Here is a 15088-nt window from a genome sequence, read left to right on the forward strand (position 1 = left end):
GGCCGCGCGCCCCGCCGGCCGGAAATGCAGGGCGCGCGGAGACTGACGGCTGCGTGCTCCAATCGCGCGCTGCTCGCAGCCAATCGCCGCGCGGGCCGCCGGGGCCGGGTGGTGACGTCAGGTCGGAGCACGCGGCTGTCTTTCTCTTTCCTGCGGGCCGCGGCGGAGGAGCGCCATGAAGGCGTCGGGCACCGTGAGTGCGGGCCGGGGCCCGGCGGGCGCAGCCGGGGCCGGCAGTGCGGCCGAGGCCGCCATTGGGAGGGTTGTGGTGGCGGGTTGCAGCGCTCGGGAGTGGCCCGTTCGGGCCCGAACGGCGCTTCATGGCCCGTGAGGCGGCGAGCGCCCAACATGGCGGCGTGGCCGCTCCCGCCGGGCGCGGGCCCAGATCTGCGAGCGGCACGGCGGGAATGTCCGCTGGGAGATCGACCCGCCGGGCGCAAGGGGCCCTCTCTACTTCTGGGTTGAGCTCTTCTCGTCGCGTTGTTCGTTTGAGCAGCCGTAGGTTCGGCGCGGGGCGGGCGCGGCGGTGGCTCCGTGGCCCACTCACTCCGGGGGCCGCCTGGCTTTTGTGTCTCTCCAGCTGCGGGAGTACAAGGTGGTCGGGCGCTGTCTGCCCACGCCGAAATGCACGACCCCTCCTCTGTACCGCATGCGGATCTTCGCTCCGAACCATGTCGTCGCCAAGTCCCGATTTTGGTACTTCGTTTCTCAGCTGAAGAAGATGAAGAAGTCTTCTGGAGAAATTGTGTATTGTGGCCAGGTGAAGGATTAAGAACCTAAAAACATGGGAGTTTCTTATGGAATTCCAGCAGGTGTACGTGAAAGGATTTTATAGGAATCGCAGTTATGGAGTGTGAGGTTGAAATCCGTCAATCTTTTAGTTGCTGTGAAAAGGAGTGACAAGTTTGGTTTTTGAAAGTAGGGGTATATTTCCTGTAAAGTAAATAAAAACCTATTTACTGCTTTAAAATTATGAGCCATGTGTTGCTCAGAGTTGCTTAGACTTAATTCATAGTGCAGTGTACCTTTTAAGAGGCATCTGAATAGTCATAACCCTGGGAAAGTGGCTGTTTCTATGCTTACATTCCTCTATTGTAAAAACTTCAAGAACATTCTTTAGAGTTGAAATCTTGTGTTTTTCTTTGAATTACTAAAGCTTTCTGCTCTTAATTACCAAGACATAAATCCATTTATGTTGGTAAGAGGAAAGAAAATGAAGAGTTGGTTTTTGACAGTAAGACTTAAAACAGTGGCTTCATTAGAGCTCCAAAATATTTATTCTTAAAATTGTAAACTGGTGATAGTACATCATCTCTAACCGCTTCCATGTTCCTGTGTAATTCCAGGTGTATGAGAAGTCCCCTCTGCGGGTAAAGAACTTTGGTATCTGGCTGCGCTACGATTCTCGTAGTGGAACCCACAACATGTACAGGGAGTACAGAGACCTGACCACTGCGGGGGCTGTCACTCAGTGCTGTAAGTATGTGTAACTGGTTTAAGTGTAAAATAACAGGATCAGTATACGAGCAGAAGGTTAAATTTCAAACTGGGCATAAAGCATGCTGTCTTAATCCATGGTAAAATAACTGAAACACTGGAAAATTAAAGCAAGAGGTTGCCAGATATTTCATAGATGTTATCTGTTATACATGTGGTATCTGACTTGTAACCCCTCTTTAAACAGTTTCTCTTCTCACTTTTTTTGGTGTGTCTTTCTACAACTCTAGTAATGAGTTTTGCTATACAAACTGAGAATTTAATGACTTTTCAGGTGCTGTTTATTTCCTGCACAGTGCTATTTTAAGATAATTAAATATATCTTTCCAAGTCTTGTGAGGAGGATATTTCAGAGATCATGTGGAATATACTGGCATCTGTCCTCTATTGAGCAAGGAAAAATATAGAAAAAAAGTTACAGGAAAAAAACACCCCTATTGTTACTCCAAGATCTCATCGCCTCGTTTTGGGGAGAACTAGTGATTGTCCTGATTTCAGTCTGTTTTGTGAAGTACTTGAGGGGTGGACCATCTGTATAGTTAATGCTGTTGATACTTGACTTCCAAGCACTACAGATTGCACATAAAAACCCAAAGAATATTGTTCTCAATAATGATATTCTTGTCATGTGTGCAAATATTAAATGTATCTTGTCGCCTTTCAAAAGCTGAAGTGCTGTTGAAAGTGAAATTTAAGGTTCTACAGTAATGTACAATAATCCCTGTTAATGAACATACTGAAGGATTGCTTAAGAGACCCAGGAACCTTATTTTTCATATACACTACAATGACTGCTACTTTTATGTTCAAGAATAGCTGTGACAGGTAAGTTTCTAGATGTGTTAGATCTTCATGGGAAACACAGTAGTATTTCAACAGGCACACCTTGTAGAACTAGCTATGGATGTGATTTGAAGCCAGTGGTTTGCACTGCTGATTGAAGTAATTTTCAGGTAGGCCAAGTACAGATGCTTCCTTCTATTCAGAAAGCCTGATTATGTGGGATGAACTTCAATTTATGGTTCTATTGCTGGTCAATTTCAATAAAAGTAAACATATCCTCAGGTCATACTTTTACTTGCACCTTCCTTTTGGAAGGGATAGTATTTTGAAGTTCGTGCGTCTGTCCAGTAATGATATTTCAGTGTTGATTCTGAATCAGGATTTTTTTTTCTCTTGCAAGAGAGTAAGCAGTCTATTATTAGTCTATCATAGTAGGCATTTTACTTGTGTCCATGTGTAATTTCTTGAAGTTGGACAAAAAGCGTAAGATGGCTCTTCATGTTAAGGAGCTTACTTAAAACTTACAGGAGGAATTTGCTGCTGCTTGTTGGTTTTGTGATACTTGTGCCATCACTTTACATAATGGAAACAATGATTTTAATTACGGCTGATCAGAAATTTTATGAGTTGTAGATGGCGCTATGAACATTTCTTCAACGAAAGGCTGAAAGATTCCTGAACTGAAAATGTCACAGAATTTCTTTTTAATGAGTTCTGTTGTTCCAGACCGTGATATGGGAGCCCGTCATCGTGCCCGTGCTCACTCCATCCAGATCATGAAGGTTGAGGAAATTGCTGCCAGCAAGTGCCGCAGACCAGCAGTGAAGCAGTTCCATGTAAGTGAGCCAACACTGCAGTGGCCAGTGGGTCCTGGTCTAACACTGGACTGGAAGAGGGGAGCTCTCATGTGTGGTACATGCAGCCAGAAATAGGGCAGGAACCAAACTTGGGTGCATATGTTCATGATTATTGTATATTATGATCAAGACTTCCACTGCTATAGGTATTTGGAAGAAAGTCACAATAAAGCAAATAACATGTTATGGTGCAGAAAATGTGCCTCTGACAGGCATTACTTTGAAAAAATAATCCAAAGTTAAATAATTTGTTAAGTCCTGTGAAGTATGTCTCAATTTGTGGATTGATTATTTTACTAAGCATTAAGTTAGTCACTGAATACAGCTTGACTGTTTATTCCAAACTATTTTCTGTTGTTCATCTGATACCTCAATTAACATAGAAACATTTTTCTTGCAGGATTCTAAAATCAAGTTCCCGCTGCCGCACAGAGTTCTGCGTCGCCAGCACAAACCACGTTTCACCACCAAGAGACCAAATACTTTCTATTAAATACAAAAACTTGTTGTCAACTCTGTGTTGCAATAAAGGTCTTATTGAAACCTTTCACTTCCAGTTGTCTTTTGGAGACTGTGTCCTTTTATTTTCTGTAAACCATTGGCAACCTACTGTTCACAGCTGTGATTGCCTTGAAGAGGTGAGTGTTTCAGGTGCTGACTTAAATTACTGAAATATCCCATCAATAAATCACATTTTAATAACTAGCTTTCCAGGTAGAGAAGTCTATTGTCAAGCAGCAGTAAAATCTTACATCCATTTTGTCCCTTTGGCATATTAAGTGAACAGTTGAGTTCAGGAGAAGGCACCTTCTGGTGCATGCAGAACTCAGACATGTCAGCTCTAAGAATAAAGACCTCATAACTTCAGTTAAGCTGCTTAAGGATAGTTCCAACTGGGACCTATTCAGGGATGTTACACACCACTCTGAACAAGCTCAAGGATGCCTTACAGAGGTTGTCTGTGCTTAGAAAAGTGACGAAGGGCTTGGCAGATTTATCCTTTTGTATTAGACTGGTGAATGAAAATTATAACAATTTTTACATCCAAACCCAAATCCTTAGCCTACTTCATTTATAGTAAGAAGCTTGCAGGCACTGTGTAGTTAAGGTTTATTTAAAAGGGTGCTTCATACCTAAAGGTGGTGCTTGCATCTGATGCCCATTTTCCGTGGTGATGTTTCCTGAACAGAGGCAGTCAGCTACTTAAATTAGTATGTGGGTCATACCAGTGTTAGAGAACCGATGCTGTGTTTTGTCCAGACGTCAGCTTAACAGCTGCAGGTGCTGTTAGAGTGCAGGGAAATACTGTGCAGAGAGGGAACTGGGAATGTGTCCTTTCTGGGTTAGCTGGAGAGCTGCCATTCAATCTGCAAAGGTGCTGAGTACAAGGGTGGGTAGTTTTTCTGCGGAACGGGGATCAGTGCGGCCACAGCCGGCTCCCCTTCCGCCGCCCGGGCCCGTGGCTCAGCCTTGCACTCCTCATCGCCTGCACGGAGAATCAGTTCCGGCCGCTCTTCTGTCTGAAACATGAACTGAAGAAAATAGTATTAATGTGGGCAATGCACCATCTCTCCAGTCGCGAGGAAGGGAGAAACTATTAACCCAAAGTAGCTGGAGGGTCCTGTGGAGTCAAAGAGGTGGGAATAAGGGCCTCAGAAAGACCTTGAGGTTTAGAACGTTTTTAGCTGAAAGAACAATTTATCCGGACAGAAGACACAGGCCGGGCACGCGCAGCACGTGGGGGCGGGCGGTCCTGCCCCTCCCGCGCGCTCCCGCTGCCCCGCCCCCCGCGCGAGCCCCGCCTCGTCACGTGACCCGAGCCGCCCGCTCCCCGCCCCGCCGGTCACGTGCTCCCTCTCACGCGCGGGCGGGCGGGCGCCGGACCCGGAAGCGGCGCCGCTGCGGAGGCGCCGGGCGGGATGGGGGAGTCGATCCCGCTGGGAGCGCCCGTGCCGGTGGAGCAGGCCGTGCTGGAGACCTTCTTCTCCCACCTGGGCATCTTCTCCTACGACAAGGCCAAGGACAATGTGGAGAAGGAGCGGGAGGCCAACAAGAGCGCGGGGTCCAGCTGGCTGGCGCTGCTGGCCGGGCTGGCGCACCTGGCGGCGGCCGAGAAGGCCTATCACAGCATGACCTTCCTGGGACAGAAGCTAGGTACCGCTCCGGGGAGGGAGGGACCGCCTCTCCCGGCCCGCGGGCCTGGACGTGCCGGGCTCCGCGGTGCGGGGCGGGCTGGGAGCTCCCCGCGGGCCCCGCCTCGGCCGCGGCCGCTGGAACACACGGGCTGCGGCAGCGGGTGTCCCTGCGCCCGCCCAGAAACCGGTGTGCTGCCCTTAAAGACAGAACGAGAGGACAGGGGCTGTGCAGGTGGCACACTGACTGTTGTGCCAGCCGATGTATCTTTACTGGGCGGCAGGGTACATACCCATCCTTCCCGAGAGTTAGCCAGGGGTGTTTCTGTGTTCAGATGCTCTGGCTGAGATACAGGTGAAGATGGAGCTTACTGCGGTGACCAAAGCGTTAAAGCTTTTTCACCTCGTATTAGAGGTGTATATGTGTGAGTACCTGGGGCTGGAGATACCATCCTAGAAGTTGTTACCCCTGCAGGTACTGCAGGATCTCAGCTGCCTCGTGTTCTGTCAGTACATGAATAGAAAAATCCCAAACTGGCACAGGACGAGCTTTCATGATGCTGCCCTCTGGGCAAAGCTGCTTATTTTCTTTTTGAACTGCAGATGAGTATGGAAAATGGATCAAAGGATATGAGTCTGATGTATAGTGCATTAAACCATCAAGAAAATTCGGCTTTGTTATTTAAGTGCTGACTTGGAACTATTTATAAGAAGATCTTTACAGCCAAAACTCTGTCTGTAAGGCTGACTTTAACGAGTGAATTTGATGCTTGCTGAAAGGATAAAGGTGACAACAGAAGGGGCAGCGTTTTGTTTATTTATTTACTTCATGAACAACGGCAATAGATGATTCTTCCTCCTGCTTTTTTCTAGGGGGCTTCTCATGTGTTATGATGGGAGCCCTGTCACTGGGATAGCAAATTCTGTACCTTTACCTCAAATGTCAATGGTCACCTTTGAACATTATATGTGGAAAAGGAATGTGGAAAGTGCTATCCAGCATTACAAAATTTATAAGCAGTTTCAAAGTGACATCTAAATTTGGAATCTTTAAAAGATTCAGACTCAATCCCGATGGTCTTTGCTCTGCTGCAACTGTTGACTGCCAGAATGGCACATTAGGTCTTCTGTAAATACAAACTATGAAATAAGGCTAGTACATTGGCACAGTCCTTTCGTAATGCCAAAGTTAAATATCTTTTGCTTTGACCCTTTACTCCTGTCTTTTCTTTTTTAAATTCCTCATAGTGTTGAGCAGGTAGAAAGGAGCACAGATGACTTCTTGTTCTCCCTCCTGCCCTCCAAGTTTTAGTCATGGATTAGTCTGCACTGTGGTCTCACTGGGATAAAGTGTGATTGTTTTCCCTTTGAATTCTGTTTTTTATTGAGATTGTACAGGGACGAGAAACATTTGATTTGTACACACAGATGTCACATGGTTCCCATTTAAAGGCTCCTTCACAAATTTGAGTGCTTGATGATGATTGAAGAGGGATTGTTAAGGAAATTCTCTGGAAAACATCTAGAGCTATTAATAGGAGTGGAGGCTATTAAAATTTGATCAGTCAAGTCATGATGACTTAATTCTTCTGACTTCCGTAGATAACAGTATTTCCAGGTTATGTATCATAGTAGCAAATTAACCTGAACCCTGGTTTTCTTAAAAGTCATGTCCTAACTGAGGCAGCTGTGAAGGAGTTAGTGTTTTGCAGCAGCCATTGGCTGCTGAGACATGAAGTGGAACAAGCGTAGCTTGCATGAAATTACATAAAGTGCTACTGAGCATATGCTCTGTAATACAGTTACTTGCAGAATAAAACATTGAATTTTGTTTCTTTGTTAAAAGTACTGTAATTAAACAATACTTACAAACAACTAGATATATAATGACAAGAATTTTCCAGTATTGCTGTCTGTCTTTGCTGTCCCTGGATTTTGGTAATACCTCCATATTTATCTGAACAGGTGGTCAGTCATTCTTCAGCCGAAAGGACTCCATCCGAACCATCTACACATCTCTGCATAATGAGCTGAAGAAGGTGGTGGCGACGGGTCACAATGCACTAGGAGGAACAGCTCCTCACTTGGAAGAGCTGCTTTCTCACCTGTCTGAACAGCTCTGTTTTTTTGTTCAGGCTCGGATGGAAATTGCTGACTTCTATGAAAAAATGTACACGCTCAGCACCCAAAAGTTCATTAACTCTGAGGAACTGGTAAACATTTTGGAATCCATCTTAAAGAAATACAGTTCAAGGTCAGTGCTTCTTTGCTGGCAGTACGTACTCAGACACATGATCTGTAATACCTGATGTTGAAGTTCAAAGCAAACCTAAAGACTTTGCTGTCCTTTGACTGCTGAACAGCACAGTCCCTTCACAAATTCCTGTGTGAAGTCTGTGTTGGCCAGCAGTATCAGGTTCATGAAGTTTCTTCAAAAGAAGAAAAACAATGAAGGGAGTCTGCTTGTGGTGTACTAGGAGCCTTCTTCCCTATGCCTTAATTAATGCTCAGCATGTTCATTTTCAGGAGAGAGGAAGAGTGATTTTCCTTTTATAAGATGCAAGGCTTCTTGAACTTTTTCTTTGTCAGGGGAGAGTAAACAAGCCTTAATTTCATGTGGACTGCAGTAAAGGTGACATAAATAAAGCAAATATTTGTGTGACAATCTTACTTTTTAGGCTAGAATATGTCTGCTTAGATCTAAAAGCTGTACCAGAACTGTCTGGCTTAACTTGGAGGGGTTCTGTTATCACTTTTCTCCAGACGTCTTGGAGCCGGTAGGAGGAGCACCTCTGAGACTTTGGTTTTTGCCTATATGGTTTCTTGAAGTTAAGATTTAATAGTTCCTGTTATAAAAATCCTGGGATGTTTCTAAATGAGGGTAGAATGGGCATTTCACATCTAACTTATGTGCCTTGAAAGTGATGGCAGTTTAAAAGAGAATTTTTGAATGCTTGTCAACACACCCGGTTCTGCCTCTTTATTTTAAACCAAAAAAGATAGCCATTGTAGGAAATTAACTGTCAGATTGGTGGTTGAATTTTTTTAAATTATTGTTAGTTAAATAGTGTCTAAGAAGACTTTTGGAGAGAATATTCACAGCTCTTTTTTCAGTTATGATTTTTACAGTGTTCACCTAGGAAAAATTAAAATAATTCAGTGCTGCTTTCTGATATTGCAAATTGAAGCACTGCAGCTGATTCCCTTATTTTTTTTTAGGGATACCTTTGGCAAATTGCTATGTAATTTTGCAATTTGAAAATCCAAACCTTGGTAGTGATGTTCATGGCTTGTGATCACTTAAAATATCAGGGCTGTTAGTCCAATAAAAGCCTGAAACTTAGATATATCTTTCTTGGTGTGATAAACTTTAGGGAGTAAAGGGAAGTAAGTTTAAGGGTTTGGGTGTTTTTGTTGTTGGCATTTTTTTTGTTTGGGTGGGTTTTTTTGGTTTTTTTTTGTAAGCTGATTTCTCTTGTACACTAACAACTCCCATCTGTTCTGAGCATGTGCCAAATCAACAGCACTGCTAAAAATCTGAGAACTGAATTCTTGCTTTGATGAAATGATTGGAGACTATACCTGCATACAAAATGTTTTACTATGCCATTTGAATACATTTCACAGGTACATTTGTTCTTCTAAGGCATTTATATGTTATATAATATGTTTATATAATATATATTATATAACTATATATATTATTACATCTTAATAAAAAAAAGTAATATCTCCACAGAAAAATTACTGATGATCTTACTTTGGATTAACAAGCAATTTTTTAAGATGGAGACAATCTAAGATGCCGTCAGAGCTATTTCAGTAGCTGCAGTGTGCTCCTCCCCAATGATGTACAAAATATTTCTGAAAAAAGTGGGTATAATAATATATTCCTTTAGTCCTTCCTTTTAGTATCTTTGTATCTCGGATCAGTTTCTGGGGTGTGTTATGTTGATATGTACTGGCTGCAAGGCATTTCTGCTTTAGAGGTAAAAGATCAATAAACTCATCCTTACCCAGCCTCTTCCCTCTGTCAATATATTTTTCACCTGCAGTTGAGGATGTGTGCTGTTATTTCAGCCAGCTGTGCTAGGGCTGGACAGGATGTGTGTTTTTTAGATAGGTTCTGGCCTTGGTTTCTTTCCTTTACGTGTGAAAATAGCTGGTCAGGTAACAGAGGATATACCTGGTTGCTATAAAGGAACAGCAGAATTGAGAGTTAACAAGATACATTATTTGTATCTGAAATAACATTAATTCTTGAACAGTTTAAAGCTATTTTGTTACTGTTTTATTACTACTTTTTGCTGACTTGTGCATGGGCAGTACTTGACATTTTCATTTCCATTTCCATTTTACTCTAGGATACATCTGGAGAAGTAACTTCTGAAATTTGTAACTGTTTGTTTGGGGGGGATCTCAAATAATTAAGCAGCATCAGAAGCAGGATTCTTTAAAAGCTTAGTATAAAATCAATAAGTAACTATAGCACCTATTTTGATGTAATAATTTTTAAATGTTTAATGTTTTTTATCCAGTCAGCATTGTGTAATACATGAATGAGTGTGTGATCTCTGGAAGTAAATAAAAAGAAAATGTGGCTTCTTCGCAGTCTGCAAACCATCCCTCTGCTTTCAGGAGTGATTAGGAGGAAAAATTTCCAATGTGATTTTAAGTTTTTGACACTCTGGCTTATGAAATATTGTAAAAACTTGTCTGTTTTACATGATACTGAGCTCAGTTGGATGCTTCTATGTTATAAAACTCAATTACAGCAGATACACTTAGTATGTAACTCGTCAGTTTATTCTGTGATCATATCAGGCTTCCCAGCTGTGGCTGAGGTGTGTATTTTTGGATTAAAACAGTTTAGCAAATCCTGCTGGACCATGAGGCATTAAGAAAGCCATGAAACAAAGTAGAAGTGGGAAGCTGTACATCAGAATGTTAATCCAGGAGACTTTGGCAGTGCTGCCTTAATAAGGATTTTTAAATTGATTTTAAGATTGAAGAAAACTTTCTTGATCTGATTGCAAATGTGTTTAAACCACTGTGCTGTGTGTCATTTGGTGGGACTGCAATAAATAATGTTGCATAATGCTTTTCGTACCCTCTTAAAATACACGGCAACAAAACTGTTTTTCTGGTGAATACCAAAGCCATTGGATATATTTAATGTTGACTGTTAGAAATTATTTTTTGTTGACTCTTGTTTGTACTCTTGTTTGTTCAAAGAAATGTAAATATGCTCTGGACTTCTCAGCCCACCAAAGTGGCCAGTAAACACTGGATCTCTGCTGTAGCAGCACAGCCTGAGGGTTGCTGGCATGTGCTATGTGCAGAAGGTGCCTGGTCACCCAGCCAGGCTAGTTTGCCCAACGTGGTCCATCTGCTGGTTTATGATATTCTTAATTTCATTTTCTTCTAATAAATTTGGACTTGCATCTTAATAACAAATCCTTGCAAGATACAAAATTGTGGCTTCCAAAGAAAAAAGAGATGCTTACAGATCAGTGATAAAATAGTCAGACATTTCTCACAAACAAAAGGAAAAGTATTGAAGAGGGGATGAAAAGCCTGACATTTTCATTCTCTCTTCTGGTCTACAACAACATGAAGTGTTTTGGTCTTGAACCAACTATTTCCAAAACAGGTTGCATTTGTTGTGTCCTAGAAGCTGACAGGAATAATGACATTGCTTTAGTTTTAAAAGTTGGAAAAAATTTGTATAAACTTTACTGTTTTAAACTAATAACAAGACCCAAGATATTTTTCTGAAGTGAGAAGATAAATCTGTCTTTACTTAAATGGAAACCTCATCAAGTCTTTGAACTGTTCATTGTTCTTTATTAGACACCTCTTTGAATCCTAAATGCCAGCGAGGGAACACGTTTACTAAAAAGGCCACTTCTTTCTAAAGTTATATGTTTTACACTGTTTCAATTAGGTATGTTATTGATGATGTTATAAATTTGCAAATCATGGGGAGTGAGGTAGACTGCATCTCTATTTTTTCTAAATGTCAGGGAAAAAAAGTGAGAAGAGAAGGTGTTAATTGTGGTTCCAAAAAGCAAAACCAAGCTCAGGTTGGCTTCGTCATAGCTTTCCTATGTGAACAATAGATTTATAACATAATTCCTTTAACTTAATGTCTTACTGATATTCCAGAACCATCAAGATATATATTACTGCCAGAAGAGATTTTAAATTGGAACAAGATCACCTGAATTTGAAAAAAAATAGTGTTATAGTAGTTCATAGATTAAGATAAACTGTGATTGTTCTTGAACTGATGAAATATAACTCCCTTGTTTTGATAGAGAAATGTCTGACAGGTTGTTTTTTTTTTTGTCAAATGAAGCACTATTTGTTCATGAAAATATTTACCCTAATTATGTAAAAAGAACTGTTCTTTAAATTAAGAATATTTTTTGTTTACACTTTGCTCTGCTTTGATATTTGCTCTTTTGTCTGTTAACTGGGAAATACTATCTGATTATTTCACTGTTGTGTACAGCAGTTCTCATGTCTTGACTAATGTTATGTTTTCTAGATTTCATCATCCAATCCTCAGTCCTCTTGAAAGCAGTTTCCAGCTGGAGGTAGATGTACTTGCACACCTCTTAAAGGCTCAGGCTCAGATCTCAGAGTGGAAGTTCCTTCCATCCCTGGTCAACTTGCACAGTGCTCACACAAAGCTACAGACTTGGGGCCAAATTTTTGAGAAGCAGCGGGAGACCAAGAAGCACCTGTTTGGAGGACAGTCTCAGAAGGCTGTGCAACCTCCACACCTCTTCCTTTGGCTGATGAAGCTCAAAAACATTCTCCTTGCCAAATTTAGCTTTTACTTTCATGAGGCCCTTAGTCGACAGACAACAGCATCTGAAATGAAAACTTTGACTGCTAAAACAAATCCTGATTACTTTGGCAAAATTTCTAGCTTCATCCGGAAGTATGATGCTGTCAATGTTTCCTTAATTTTTGACAATCGTGGATCAGAGAGTTTTCAGGGACATGGTTATCATCATCCCCATTCATACAGGGAAGCCCCCAAAGGAGTGGATCAGTATCCTGCAGTGGTGTCTCTGCCCAGTGACAGGCCTGTTATGCACTGGCCCAATGTGATCATGATTATGACTGATAGAACCTCTGACCTCAACAGTTTGGAGAAGGTTGTTCACTTCTACGATGACAAAGTCCAAAGCACCTACTTTCTGACTCGCCCCGAACCTCACTTTACCATTGTAGTTATTTTTGAGTCCAAGAAGTCAGAAAGGGACTATCATTTTATTTCTTTTCTCAATGAAATTTCACATTCCCTTAAGAACTCCAAAGCTTTTGCAAGCTTGAAACCTGGATCCAAAGGGTGAAGTACAAACTAAAGTTGTCAAGGCACTATGCCAGCCTTGAGGGAGCTGTAGTTTTCAAAGTTACATAAATTTGTGAATCTCAGAGTCCAATCGAAAAGGAACCATTTTTAAAATAAGTTGTTTTTTTGGTGGTTTTTTTTTTTTTTTTTAGCTAACAGACACTTGAAGAAAAGTATTTTTGGGCAGTACTCAGTGGGGCAACTTAATTGTGAGATGGTAAAGGGCCATCGTGGGTTTTTTTTGGTGTGGTTTTCAATTTCCAGTATGATTTATTTTTTTTAGTCCACAGTTTTGTTGCCTGTATCAGAAAGGAATATATGCACTTTATCATAGTCTGATCATTGACTGTCTTCTACAGAGTTTATTGAAAATGTGGTGAGGATGGAAGATACTATCTTTTCGGAAAACTGCATTGCCTGACAGGAATGATTTCTGGGAACTAAACACTGATGCAAGGGAATATTAAAAAAAGTGAACCTGCAAAGACACATTTTAAATAAAAAATATGAGAATCAAAAAAGTCACTTTTGTTAATTATAATTTAATTTCCAAATGGTTTTAAATGATAATTGAGGTCTCTCACACTCTGTTAAGCACTGGTAATCTGTTATAAAGGCCCTGTGTTGTAAAGCTTGGTCATTGCTCCTGGACTTGGGCTGGGGCAAGAAAAGCTGCAGCATGGCCTAGAAGGCTGATATTCCCTGGAGTGCTGTGCCAGTGTGGGCCAGACTAACTGAAGCAGACGAGCTGAATTAGAGCAGGTGTTCTAGAAGGAACAGCTCAATGGAAAAAGCACCAAGGCTCTATTCAATTTGTGCTTTTTTCTGGCTAACTTAAAAAATAATTTAAAAAGGCAGTAGAAAATGCCCTTTCTAAATGATTTATTGTCTAATATGCTGTTAGTGTCAACCTAGATTTGTTTTCAGATTTTTTAAACTATTTTTTGTCTCTGTTCAGTTTTAAATAATTTCATAATTAAGCCAAAACACTTTGGGGATTTGGATTTAAATATATAGCCTATGCAGTATGTTTACCTCATTCTTTCACCACTTCTAAGCTGCAGGGTTGGAAAAAGTATGTTTTCTAGTTACCCTGAAAGTGCTTTAATTTGGAAATCAGAGTTTCCAAATACAATAAAGGGGTCAACTTGGCTGTGCCTCTAGCCTTACATTGCAGGATTCTTCTGACTGTTAGCTATGCAGTTGTGCACGCACTTTCACGGGCGTTCAGGAGAACTGATGTATATATTGTAAGTGTAGTAAAGTTAGGTCATTAGTTGACACTGTAATGTATAACAACATCAGGTTGGTTTTAAAAGGGAGTTTAAGTCAAAATGTTGGTTTCTGTTAAGATTTAACTGTAAAAGATACATTTGGGAATGTGTTTTTTAATGATTCCCTTTCTTTTCCACAGAAGGTTTTGGTAACTTGTCTTGCCTCTGCAAATGCTGACTTTTTACAATCATATAAGCATATAAGCACGTTCTGTTCTTGAAATCCAAACTCTGACTTTCCACTCTGTGCCAAATGGAACCTTCCTTGCTTTGCTCTAACTGTGTGTAGCCTGTTTTGAATATCAGTGCTACTGCCTTTGCTGAAGTCTTGGTCTGACTGTAGCACCACATGAAAAAGCTCAGTCTGCTCTTTGCCACTAGAAAGTAACAGGGGTTGCAAATATACCTGTTTTTTTAAAGAGTGTTACCCTTTGCAGCTTGAATTGCATTTTAACAGGACAAAGTTGCAAATGACAGTACTCAGAGAGTTTGTGTGTTTCCCTCTGTGGGACAGTGACCTTGTAATAACGTGTAGTTTTGACTTCCTCAGCCTGAGTAACACAAAAGAAACTGTTGCCAGAACTGATTCCCAGTCTTCAGCAGTGTAAATAAAGTGTTGCACAAAATCTGTCTGCCTGTACAGTACTTCCCTGTCATAGTATCTGTGGGAAAGGGGAGACAAAACTGGAGGAAGAAACTGTGGTACAGACATGTTAATTTCTGAGTTGTAAGAGACAAGTTGGAAGAGGTGGAAGGGAAATCTGCTGCCCTTTGAAGCAGACCAGCAGTTTTTACCTGTGCTGAAATGGCTAAAGGCTGTTCCCACTGGTTTTTATGGGGAGAGGAAAAGGTAATGGCTGTTCAGCAGACTTGGTAGCTCACATTACACTTCTGTCAGTTCTTGGCAAATGGTATCTCAGAAGGGAAGGGATGCTGGGTGATGTTTCTGTGCAGGAGGAGGTGGTTTCCTGCAGTTTTTTTTTCTTCATAGGATTTTGGGGAAGAAATCACAGGAGCCTTGTGACTCGTGGGTAAGAATTTCTGAATATTTCAGTTGTTGAAGAACCAAGGTGGTGTGTGAAGGGATGGAATAGGAAAGATTTGCAGGCAAAGGGTAGAAAGAATTGGGTGTTGGAGAAACTTGTGGGGCTGTCTCTGTGGCTCTCCTTGTAGGAT

General features: G+C 41.5%; 2 protein-coding genes across 3 annotated transcripts; both read left to right on the forward strand.

Annotated features, from left to right (window-relative positions):
* The first annotated feature begins 79 nt into the window (after positions 1-79).
* Positions 80-3687, forward strand: RPL18A (ribosomal protein L18a). The gene is made up of 5 exons (XM_083860687.1): positions 80-193; positions 581-760; positions 1347-1476; positions 3007-3116; positions 3538-3687. The coding sequence occupies exons 1-5, from the start codon at positions 176-178 to the stop codon at positions 3628-3630; spliced, it is 531 nt and encodes a 176-aa protein (XP_083716813.1). The 5' UTR covers positions 80-175; the 3' UTR covers positions 3631-3687.
* A 1332-nt stretch (positions 3688-5019) lies between these two features.
* Positions 5020-13163, forward strand: KICS2 (KICSTOR subunit 2). Of its 2 annotated transcripts, XM_083860562.1 has the most exons (4): positions 5020-5291; positions 7235-7308; positions 7387-7523; positions 11823-13163. In XM_083860562.1, the coding sequence occupies exons 1-4, from the start codon at positions 5057-5059 to the stop codon at positions 12637-12639; spliced, it is 1263 nt and encodes a 420-aa protein (XP_083716688.1). In that variant the 5' UTR covers positions 5020-5056; the 3' UTR covers positions 12640-13163. The 2 variants fall into 2 exon arrangements, with proteins under 2 accessions (XP_083716688.1, XP_083716687.1); XM_083860561.1 differs by having other exon boundaries at positions 7235-7523.
* Positions 13164-15088: the final 1925 nt, after the last annotated feature.

Source organism: Zosterops lateralis (genome assembly GCF_965231275.1).
Source record: "Zosterops lateralis genome assembly, chromosome: 4".
In the NCBI taxonomy this organism is placed as follows: domain Eukaryota; kingdom Metazoa; phylum Chordata; class Aves; order Passeriformes; family Zosteropidae; genus Zosterops; species Zosterops lateralis.